The sequence below is a fragment of the Cervus elaphus genome, chromosome 12 (genome assembly GCF_910594005.1).
Source record: "Cervus elaphus chromosome 12, mCerEla1.1, whole genome shotgun sequence".
NCBI lineage: Eukaryota > Metazoa > Chordata > Mammalia > Artiodactyla > Cervidae > Cervus > Cervus elaphus.
Window position 1 is genome coordinate 91,317,017 of NC_057826.1, and position 12,312 is coordinate 91,329,328.

Sequence of the window (12,312 nt, forward strand, 5' to 3'; positions counted from 1 at the left end):
ACTTCATCGCTTAATACGTGAAGATAAGCTTCCCACACAGCCAAAGGATTGCCAAATAAAGTCTCCAATATATAATGGTTCCAGGGGGAGGGGTGAAAATCCATGTCCATACAATATGGAAGTGTAAGCTTTAAAGGAAACTGCTGCCTTGCTGGGAGAATGCTCAGGTCACAGCAGTCAGGATCTGCTTCCAAGGCCAGCTGGAAGGCTCAGTCTGAGCGGTGGGGGCAGCAGCAGTCTAAGCAGAAATAATTCCACACACTGGAAAATGCATACACTCCAGGCATTGATGAAGGAAGGGGCTCTTGGTTTCCAGGTGGCATCATGTTGGTAAAAATCTATTGCCTCATAATATTCCCCTACTTTTCTTTTCTGCTAAGACTGGAAAACATGCCCTGCTGTGAGTCACAGGCACTCACCCAGGAGAGCTGTCCTCTACAATTCCGCAAGGCACATCCACCCACTCCACCCCTAACAGTGCTCCACCAGCCCATATCACACTGCCTGGCCACCACACGGGAGCAAATTTCCCCCAGTGACCTCAGAAGCACCCTCCAAAGCAACCACATCCTGGAATATGTTCAAGTAAGTTCCTTCCAAGTCCTGCGGGCTCCGGCTGACACAATTAACATTTTCAGCAAGGCAGTGAAGGTACAGAGCAGGTATTTTTTTCCAAAAAAAAATAAAATGTAAAAACTAAGGTTCTAGGCCCTTTCTAAGCTGGTTGCAATGACAGTATCAGAAGCACAAGAATACTTGATTAGATATAACTGCCCTACCAATGAGAACGTAAAAGATGATAAAACCAACCAGCCGGACTCCCTGGGCGGACACGGGTCATCCTGTGGCACCTTCCTCCCAACAACACCTGCTGTAGAGTCTTGAGCATATGGACTTGAACTGGATGGATCAGTGCCTGAAATTATGCTTGAATGAGACCAGGAGTAGAGGCAACCTTGGTTCTGAGTCCCGCCCCCCCCCCCCCAATTATTTTTATTAGTTGTAGGCTAATTACAATATTGTAGTGGTTTTGGCCATACATTGACATGAATCAGCCATGGATTTACACGTGTTCCCCATCCTGAACCTCCCTCCCTCCTCCCTCCCCGTCCCATCCCTCTGGGTCATCCCAGTGCACCAGCCCCGAGCACTTGTCTCATGCATCCAACCTGGGCTGGTGATCTGTTTCACAATTGATAATATATATGTTTCAATGCCGTTCTCTCAGATTGTCCCACCCTTGCCTTCTCCCATAGAGTCCAAAAGTCTGTTCTGTACATCTGTGTCTCTTTTTCTGTCTTGCATATAGGGTTATCATTATCATCTTTCTAAATTCCATATATATGTGTTAGTATACTGTATTGGTGTTTTTCTTTCTGGCTTACTTCACTCTGTATAATGGGCTCCAGTTTCATCCACCTCATTAGAACTGATTCAAATGAACTCTTTTTAATGGCTGAGTAATATTCCACGGTGTATATGTACCACAGCTTCCTTATCCATTCGTCTGCTGATGGGCATCTAGGTTGCTTCCATGTCCTGGCTATTATAAACAGTGCTGCGATGAACATTGGGGTACACGTGTCTCTCAGATCTGGTTTCCTTGGTGTGTATGCCCAGGAGCAGGATTGCTGGGTCATATGGCAGTTCTATTTCCAGTTGTTTAAGGAATCTCCACACTGTTCTCCATAGTGGCTGTACTAGTTTGCATTCCCACAAACAGTGTAAGAGGGTTCCCTTTTCTCCACACCCTCTCCAGCACTTATTGCTTGTAGACTTTTGGATAGCAGACATTCTGACTGGTGTGTAATGTTACCTCATTGAGGTTTTGGTTTGCATTTCTCTAATAATGAGTGATGTTGAGCATCTTTTCATGTGTTTGTTAGCCATCTGTATGTCTTCTTTGGAGAAATGTCTGTTTAGTTCTTTGGCCCATTTTTTGATTGGGTCATTTATTTTTCTGGAATTGAGCTGCAGGAATTGCTTATATATTTTTGAGATTAATCCTTTGTCTGTTTCTTCATTTGCTATTATTTTCTCCCATTCTGAAGGCTCTTTTCACCTTGCTTATAGTTTCCTTTGTTGTGCAAAAGCTTTTAAGTTTCATTAGGTCCCATTTGTTTATTTTTGCTTTTATTTCCAATATTCTGGGAGGTGGGTCATAGAGGATCTTGCTGTGATTTATGTCGGAGAGTGTTTTGCCTATGTTTTCCTCTAGGAGTTTTATAGTTTCTGGTCTTACATTTAGATCTTTAATCCATTTTGAGTTCATTTTTGTGTATGGTGTTAGAAAGTGTTCTAGTTTCATTCTTTTACAAGTGGTTGACCAGTTTTCCCAGCACCACTTGTTAAAGAGGTTGTCTTTTTTCCATTGTATAGTCTTGCTTCCTTTGTCAAAGATAAGGTGTCCATAGGTAGGTGGATTTATCTCTGGGCTTTCTATTTTGTTCCATTGATCTATATTTCTGTCTTTGTGCCAGTACCATACTGTCTTGATGACTGTGGCTTTGTAGTAAGGCTGAAGTCAGGCAGGTTGATTCCTCCAGTTCCATTCTTCTTTCTCAAGATTACTATGGCTATTCGAGGTTTTTTGTATTTCCATACAAATTGTGAAATTCTTTGGTCTAGTTCTGTGAAGAATACCATTGGTAGCTTGATAGGGATTGCATTGAATCTATAGATTGCTTTGGGTAGTATACTCATTTTCACTATATTGATTCTTCCAATTCATGAACATGGTATATTTCTCCATCTATTTGTATCCTCTTTGATTTCTTTCATCAGTGTTTTATAGTTTTCTATGCATAGGTCTTTTGTTTCTTTTCTTTTCTTTTTTTTTTTTTATTAGTTGGAGGCCAATCACTTCACGACATTTCAGTGGGTTTTGTCATACATTGACATGAATCAGCCATGGATTTACACGTTTTCTATATATAGGTCTTTTGTTTCTTTAGGTAGATATACTCCTAAGTATTTTATTCTTTTTGTTGCAATGGTGAATGGTACTATTTCCTTAATTTCTCTTTCTGTTTTCTCATTGTTAGTGTATAGAAATGCAAGGGATTTCTGTGTGTTAATTTTATATCCTGCAACTTTACTATATTCATTGATTAGCTCTAGTAATTTTCTAGTAGAGTCTTTAGGGTTTTCTATGTAGAGGATCATGTCATCTGCAAACAGTGAGAGTTTCACTTCTTCTTTTCCTATCTGGATTCCTTTTATTTCTTTTTCTGCTCTGATTGCTGTGGCCAAAACTTCCAAAACTATGCTGAATAGTAGTGGTAAGAATGGGCACCCTTGTCTTGTTCCTGATTTTAGGGGAAATGCTTTCAATTTTTCACCATTGAGGATAATGTTTGCCGTGGGTTTGTCATATATAGCTTTTATTATGTTGAGGTATGTTCCTTCTATTCCTGCTTTCTGGAGAGTTTTTATCATAAATGGATGTTGAATTTTGTCCAAGGCTTTTTCTGCATCTATTGAGATAATAATATGGTTTTTATCTTTCAATTTGTTGATGTGGTGTATTACATTGATTGATTTGTGGATATTAAAGAATCCTTGCATTCCTGGGATAAAGCCCACTTGGTCATGATACATGATCTTTTTAATATGTTGTTGGATTCTGTTTGCTAGAATTTTGTTAAGGATTTTTGCATCTATGTTCATTAGTGATATTGGCCTGTAGTTTTCTTCTTTCGTGGCATCTTTGTCTGGTTTTAGAATTAGGGTGATGGTGGCCTCATAGAATGAGTTTGGAAGTTTACCTTCTTCTACAATCTTCTAGAAGAGTTTGAGTAAGATAGGTGTTAGCTCTTCTCTAAATTTTTGGTAGAATTCAGCTGTGAAGCCATCTGGTCCTGGGCTTTTGTTTGCTGGAAGATTTCTGATTACAGTTTCAATTTCCATGCTTGTGATGGGTCTGTTAAGATCTTCTATTTCTTCCTGGTTCAGTTTTGGAAAGTTATACTTTTCTAAGAATTTGTCCATTTCTTCCAAGTTGTCCATTTTATTGGCATAGAGCTGCTGGTAGTAGTCTCTTATGACCCTTTGTATCAGTGTTGTCTGTTGTGATCTCTCCGTTTTCATTTCTAATTTTGTTGATTTGGTTCTTCTCCCTTTGTTTCTTAATGAGTCTTGCTAACAGTTTGTCAATTTTGTTATCTTTTCAAAAAACCAGCTTTTAGCTTTGTTGATTTTTGCTATGGTCTCTTTTGTTTCTTTTGCATTTATTTCTGCCCTAATTTTTAAGATTTCTTTCCTTCTACTAGCCCTGGGATTCTTCATTTCTTCCTTCTCTAGTTGCTTTAGGTGTAGAGTTAGGTTATTTATTTGACTTTTTTCTTGTTTCTTGAGGTAAGCCTGTAATGCTATGAACCTTCCCCTTAGCACTGCTTTTACAGTGTCCCATAGGTTTTGGGTTGTTGTGTTTTCATTTTCATTCGTTTCTATGCATATTTTGATTTCTTTTTTGATTTCTTCTATGATTTGTTGGTTATTCAGAAGTCGGTTATTTAGCCTCCATATGTTTGAATTTTTAATAGTTTTTTTTCCTGTAACTGAGATCTAATCTTACTGCATTGTGGTCAGAAAAGATGACTGGAATGATTTCAATTTTTTTTAATTTACCAAGGCTAGATTTATGGCCTAGGATGTGATCTATTCTGGAGAAGATTCCGTGTGCACTTGAGAAAAAGGTGAAATTGATTGTTTTGGGGTGAAATGTCCTATAGATATCAATTGGGTCTAGCTGGTCCATTGTGTCATTTAAAGTTTGTGTTTCCTTGTTAATTTTATTTAGTTGATCTATCCATAGGTGTGAGTGGGGTATTGAAGTCTCCCACTATTATTGTGTTACTATTAATTTCCTCTTTCATACTCGTTAGCATTTGCCTTACATACTGTGGTGCTCCTATGTTGGGTGCATATATATTTATAATTGTTATATCTTCTTCTTGGATTGATCCTTTGATCATTATGCAGTGTCCTTCTTTATCTCTTTTCACAGCCTTTATTTTAAAGTCTATTTTATCTGATATGAGTATTGCGACTCCTGCTTTCTTTTGGTCTCCGTTTGCATGAAATATTTTTTTCCAGCCCTTCACTTTCAGTCTGTATGTGTCCCTTGTTTTGAGGTGGGTCTCTTGTAGACAGCATATATAGGGGTCTTGTTTTTGTATCCATTCAGCCAGTCTTTGTCTTTTGGTTGGGGCATTCAACCCATTTACATTTAAGGTAATTATTGATAGGTATGGTCCCATTGCCATTTACTTTGTTGTTTTGGGTTTGTGTTTATACAACCTTTCTGTGTTTCCTGTCTAGAGAAGATCCTTTAGCATTTGTTGAAGAGCTGGTTTGGTGGTGCTGAATTCTCTCAGCTTTTGCTTGTCTGTAAAGCTTTTGAATTCTCCTTCATATCTGAATGAGATCCTTGCTGGGTACAGTAATCTGGGTTGTAGGTTATTCTCTTGAGTTTATTTTTTAAAAAAGAGTTTCTTAATTATTCTGCCCCTCATTCAGAGAGGGACTCTTGACTACTTTTAGCTGCTGTCATAGGGGCCAAACTCACAGGACAGGAAACAGGCAGGTACATGGTACCACTGGAAACATCCCACCTCTTACGCTGAGTGATGGATCCACGGCATTAATTTTATTAGTTACTATATTTCATAGCTTATGAGCACAAATTTAAAATGTTTTATTATGCTTTAACATACCAAATGTAAGTCCAAAATAATAGACAATTGTTTTTGTCACAGGGGAGTGAGGCCATTATAGAATATTTAAATACTGTAAAGGACTACATCATACTTGAGAGGACAGAAATATAGTATACTTGAGACTTTGTTACAAAATTTGACTGCTAAGCAAACATATTAAAAATAATTTAAGGAAAACCGCTAAAGTAGGAGCCTAACTTCAACCTTCTAAAACAGAGAAAGTAAAAAGGTAACTCTGAAAACCATTCTAACAAAAAGTAGAAACAAGGGGAAAAGGGTAATAAAATAGAAAATACAAATAAGACTAATTATATCAGTAATCACACTCAGTGTAACCAGATTAAACTTACTTATTAAAGTTAGTTTATCAGAATAGGTGTTAGGAAAATAAAACTATGTGTTCCATATAAGAGGAATATTTAACATAAAGTTATAAATAAAACTGACAGTGAAAAGATAGAAAAGGATATATCAGGAAAATATTAACTAAAGAAAGCTGATCCAACCATATTACCAACAAATAAAATATAAATTAAGGTAGAAGTTTAAAGAGGGACACTATATAAAAGCAACAGTTACCAAGAACATACACAAATCTAGAACTTGGATACAGATTAACATGGCAGATTCAAAACATCAGAAAATATTTTAGAAAATATTGAGGCTATTGACGTATCCATTACAATAGAAACTGGGAGAACACAAAAAGTTAAGACAGAAGTGGTTTGAATAGCATCATTAATTAAGTTGAATTAATTTCACAGATATAGAAGCCTGTCTTCCAGAAATAGGAATATATCTTTTTAAAAGTTTTGTGTGGAAAATTTAAAAACTTGCTACATTACTTACTGGCTGCCAAACAAGTTGCAACAAGTATCAAAGAATCAGTAACAAAGGCATCAAGTGATAATTCAGTGGAGCAAGGAATAGTCATTTCAACAAATAAAGCTAGAATAATGGGGCTTCCTGGGTGGCTCAGCTGGTAAAGAATCTGTCTGCAATGCAGGAGACCCGGGTTTGATCCTTGGGTTGGGAAGATCCCCTGGAGGATGAAATGACTACTCACTCCAGTATTCTTGCCTTGAGAATCCCCTGGACAGAGGAGCCTGGAGGGCTACAGTCCATGAGGTCCCAAGAGTTGGACATGACTTAGCGACTAAATCACCACCACCATCTGGTCAATATGGAGAGGGAAAGAGCCTTAACCTCTTTACTACACCATACATAAAAATGAACTTGAGTTATAGGTCTAAATTAAAATTTAACAATAAAATTTCCAGAAGAAAACAAATAATCTTCAACCTGGGATTAAAGATTCTTAGAACACAGAACCATAAAAGGAGTGATAAATTAGACTACATCAAAACTAATATTTTTGTTCAAAATCCAAATTTATGAAAATATCCACCTTTTCCTCAAATGCCACAAAGAAAATGACAATATATTTCCCCAAAGAAGCAAGAGTACAAATTAGATTCTCTGACCACAAGCAATAAAAGATTTGAAAGTTAAAATTTTTGTCTACTAACTAAATTCTTTCATAAATAAAGTAAAAATAAATAGGAATACTAGAAAATGCAATAGTAGTACACTTGAGAGTCTATGGACTCTAGCCAAAGATATACTCAGTGAACACTTCATAACAAACAAACACTGAAATTACTGACTTCTTCAATTTAAAGTGACTTTAGAAATAAATTTTAGAATTTAGAATAAGACAATAAATTAATCCAAAAAATCAAAAGGATGGAATAAAGACAAAAGTAGAAATAATTTCTAACACATATATATGGAATTTAGAAAGATGGTAACGATAACCCTATATGCAAGACAGAAAAAGAGACACAGTTGTATAGAACAGACTTTTGGACTCTATGGGAGAAGGCGAGGGTGGGATGATCTGAGAGAACAGCATCGAAACATGTATATTATCAAGTGTGAAACAGATCACCAGCCCAGGTTAGATGCATGAGACAAGTGCTCAGGGCTGATGCACTGGGAAGACCCAGAGGGATGGGATGGGGAGGGAAGTGGGAGGGGGGATCAGGATGGGGAATACATGTAAATCCATGGCTGATTCATGTCAATGTATGGCAAAAACCACTACAATATTGTAAAGTAATTAGCCTCCAACTGATAAAAATAAATGAAAAAAAAAGAAAATGAAGAGAAGAGCCACAGTTTAGAAGAAAATATTCTCAAAATCTGATAGAGGACTTGGACAAGAATATGTAAAGAATTCCCACAATGCAGTAATTTTTAAGAAGTCAACCCAACTAAAAAGAAGCCAAAGACTTAACTAAAATAAACATTCATAGAAGATTTTTCAAATGGCCAAGCAGCAAATTAAAAATTGGCCCAACATTATTAGTCATGGAGAAATGCAAATTAAGTTACCATAAGTCAGTACTACTCACCTAGTAGATGAGCTAAAATTAGAAGATTGAAACATATATTACCAAGGATTTGGAATAATCAGAACTCACATTGCTTACAGGAGTGTAAAATGGTACAGCTTTAAGAAAAGATCTGGATGTATCTTATAAAACTAAACACAGATCTGGATATAGCTTATAAAACTAAATACACTTGTTTTGAACTTTCAAGAGGACATTAGGCTAATAAAATAAAAGGCATTCGGATTGGGAAGAAAGTAGTAATGACATGATTTTGTATATAGAAAATCTTAAAAAATTTACAAAAATGTAAAAGCTAATAAGTTCAGCAAGATTGCAAGGTACAAGATCAATATGCAAAAATAAATCTTGTTTCTATACATTAGTAATGAACAACCCAAAATGAAAGTAAGGAAACAATTCCATTTGCCATAGTACCAAATAAATAAAATATTTCAGGAAATATATAAAATATTTAACAAAAATAGGAAACACATTCACTAAAAACTACAAGACAGTGATGAAAAAATTAAAGAAAATCTAAATAAACAGAAAAACATACTAATGGATTAGAAGATGAAATGGTTAATATAGCAATAGTCCCAAAACTGATCTACAGATTTATTGCAATCACTATCAAAATCCCAGCTGGTCCTCTCCTCCCCAAATTAACAAGTTGGTCTTTGAAAATGGTATGAAGATGCAAGGGACTCAGCAAAAATAATCTTAAAAAATAAGAAAGGGGATTCACACTTCAAAGCCACAGAAATCAAGGCAGTGTGGTACTGGCATAGTACAGACATATATCAATGAAATAGACTTGAGAATCCAGAAATGAACCCTCACAATTAAAGCCATATGATTTTAGAAAAAGGTACCAAGACAACTCCATGGTGGAAGGAATATTCTTTTTAACAAATGCTGTTGCACAACCAGACATCCATATGCAAAAGAATGAAGCCCTACCTTACACCATATACAAAATTTAAATCAAAATGGATCACAGAACTAACTATAAGAGGTAAAACTATAAAACTCCTAGAAGAAAAAAAAGGAGCAAATCTTTGTTACCTTAGATTGGGCAATAGATTCTTAGGTATCACACTAAATGATGAAGAAAAATTTAAAAATGATGACTACTGCATGACACTTTTCAAATAAAATTTAATGTATTCAAAATAAAGTGTTAATGGATACATAGATATGCAGAATACACAAATACCTATCATAATCAATCTCCAAATAGTGGTTACTTTTAAGGAAGAGAGAAGGACAAAGGGAAAAAATAGAGTTTATAAAGTATCTGTAAGCTCTTGTTTCTAAAATGAGCTCAAACAAATAGGACATCCTTGATAAAATAAATTTATCATACTTGATAAAATTTGCATATTTGATAAAAGTGGGTATGGAGATAAACACTTACTTTTATGAATATTTGAAACACTTTACATTTTAACAAATGTAACAAAAATAACAGTATTTTATAAGAATGAGATGTCCTTATCATGAGCATTCATTGCCAGTACAGCACAGGGTGAAAAATGAAGGTAAATTAAACTAAGTGATCTGAAACCACACGAATCCAAGAAAGGGTCTGGATATTACTTTGGGAATAAATACTGATATCAGAACCTTTGTCACTGCCTTTATTCAAAATGGACTACAAAGTCCCATGCCCCTAGGATGAATACTGGAATTTTCCACTTGTTTGTATTCTATATAAATAGTTGGGGCTTATGTTTATTTTAATAAATTCTCACTCCCTCTCTCTCTGCTCCTAAATTTGTTTCATCCAATTTTCCCAAGCTTAAATCTCTTGTTTCACTCCCCCTGCCCCAGATCTGCATTTCCTTTTCCAAGCAACACTAAATTATTTTCTTTTCCAATCACTCATAAATCAAACAGCACATTTCTTTGGTTGGTTTTTCACTTTCATCTACATGGTAATTGGTTTGTTTACATGTTTTCTGCATCTTTACTTGTCCGAAGTGCAGAGCAAGCTTCCAGGTGCTAACAAGCGACAGTTTCACCGGGAGAAAGGCGGCCCACGCAGGCCTTACCGGGACGATGCAGACGCAGGTGAGGACTTCGCACACACCTCTCATCCCTGCCTCCCCACAGGGCGCACATGCAGCTGGGGGGGATGCGGGGGGACACAGGTGCAGTCACAGTTAGAGGGGAGCTGGCGCGTAGCTGCTGGCCCTTCTCTCCCTGCAGACGGTGGCCCTGGTGTCCAAGAGCCCAAAAGGCTGCCTGGCCAACAGGACAACACTTATCACCCCTGAGCACCTTCCGCCGCCAGGCAGTGTCCCAAGCACTTGAAGGTTAGTTCACTGAACTTAGGAAACTCATAATTTCCTAAGAGGGAGGCATCACTCTCCACTTTACAGACTTCTTTACTGGGCAGAGAAGTGAAGCAATACATCCAAGGTCACACAGCTGGAAAGGGCAGAACCAGGGTTCCCATCCAGCTGCAGCTCATGGCAAAGCCTGCCCTTGACCGCTCATGGCTTCTTCTCTTTCCACTGCGGGAGTGGCATGTAGAACAGACACGTTTTTTTGGTGAAGCATTGTTGTTCCCTACAACCCACCATGCAATCAACCTACCTATTATATTATACTCCAAGTGGGGCAGTGTTTTCTTCAAGAAAACAATCTGATATCTCAAGTATGACATTAATAAAAACAAGCATTTGCACACACACACACACCCCATGTATGGATGTCTGGGTGTGCATCTCAGAGCAAGGGTGGCCTCTGCTGTAGTTGAGGCACGCTCCTGAGATGGGGCTCTTATAACTACTTGCTCTGTGAACCAAGCCCCTAAGAGGAACAGAGGTGTACCTGGATAGGATCCTGTGTCAATCTCATGGGCCCGATGCGTACCTCCGCAGAAGAAACCTGCTAAAAAAAAAAAAAAGAAAGCACGTGAGATGTGTCAAGTCACAAGCTACAGGAATTGACACATTCTTCCTGACACTGGAAATTATATCATGCTACTTTGCCGCTAAATAAAAGGATCCAATCTAATGACATGGAGACAGTTGATAAAGCATCCTGTAAAATACAGTTCTGATTTTGTAAAAGTACACATACATTTATATGCCTTGAAATGTCTGGGAGGGTATATCCCCAAATGCTAAGTGGTGAGATTTCAGGTAATTTTTCTTTTAAGTGTATGGCTTTTTACACTAAGCACTTATTATTCTTTACTCTCTCTCTATGGGAGAAAAAACTATGATTATTTACTGAGCACCTACTATGCTGCACATGATGCCAGGTTGTTACTCCTCTGAAATTTCTAAAGAGTAAAAACTTCTTTCATATGTGGAAGCTAAAGCATTTCAATGTTTTTAACAGCTGTTCCCGTATTTAGATCTTATTTTTTTATCTTCATGTTTTAAAATAAGGAATAAACAGCTCACTCTTATCTATGTTGATCATGACTAAATTATTCATTTCAGTTGCACTTCCTCAAATAAACTGAATAACCCCACACCATGACCACAAGAAGCTGAACTCTGCCCCACGACTCCAGGAACAAGCTTAGGTGTTCACTGGCCCACACCATCTAACTGCCTTTGGCTGCAAGCAGAGAGCAGATACATATCTTCATTTTAAATTGCTGGATTGAGGTTCTGCCTCACCTCCATAGATCCAGATTTGCTTTTCTCTAAGAAGCTGCAGTCACTCTGCCTCTGCTTAGCAGCTTATCCTGCAACCAACACACTAGGTTGGCCCCTGTGAGTCGGATGGGACACCTTCAGAGTTCACAGGACCAGAGACACCACAGGGACCCAAGGGTCAGAGGAGGCTTTATCAGGTAAACGATAAAGGCAGAACTTTAAATTAGACTCTGAAGACTAAATACTTCCCTTTCTCGTCCTTTAACTTTCGGTGGGCATGGTGTGAATCTTCTCCAACACCTGACCATGAACTGCCAACATTCTGCAGTCCATGGGGTCGCAAAGAGTCGGACATGACTGAGTGACTGAACTGAACTGAAGCAAAGCTACATCCTGCAAGGTATCTATACTGATACCCATGCCCAGCATACGTGTGCAGACCCAGAATCCCACTGGAAGAGGAGCGTCACCAGGCTTCCTGCATCACTGGGACTCTGGCCCCTCATGCAGCGTCACCCTAAGAGCAGTTTTGCTTTTTTTTTTTTTTTTGGTCTGAAACAGACATGACTT

At 37.7% G+C, this 12,312-nt stretch overlaps 1 protein-coding gene across 7 annotated transcripts in view; it reads right to left on the reverse strand.

Moving 5' to 3' along the window:
• Positions 1-12,312, reverse strand: part of PDE8B (phosphodiesterase 8B) — a 330,100-nt gene that overhangs the window by 102,091 nt on the left and 215,697 nt on the right. For 5 of the 7 annotated variants that reach the window (XM_043919992.1, XM_043919990.1, XM_043919993.1 and 2 more), the window contains one exon: positions 10,961-11,020. In XM_043919992.1, coding sequence (XP_043775927.1) covers positions 10,961-10,987 — 27 coding nt within the window. In that variant the 5' untranslated portion in view covers positions 10,988-11,020. The remainder of the gene's footprint in view (positions 1-10,960; positions 11,021-12,312) is intronic. The other 2 variants (XM_043919991.1, XM_043919988.1) reach the window with 1 other exon arrangement.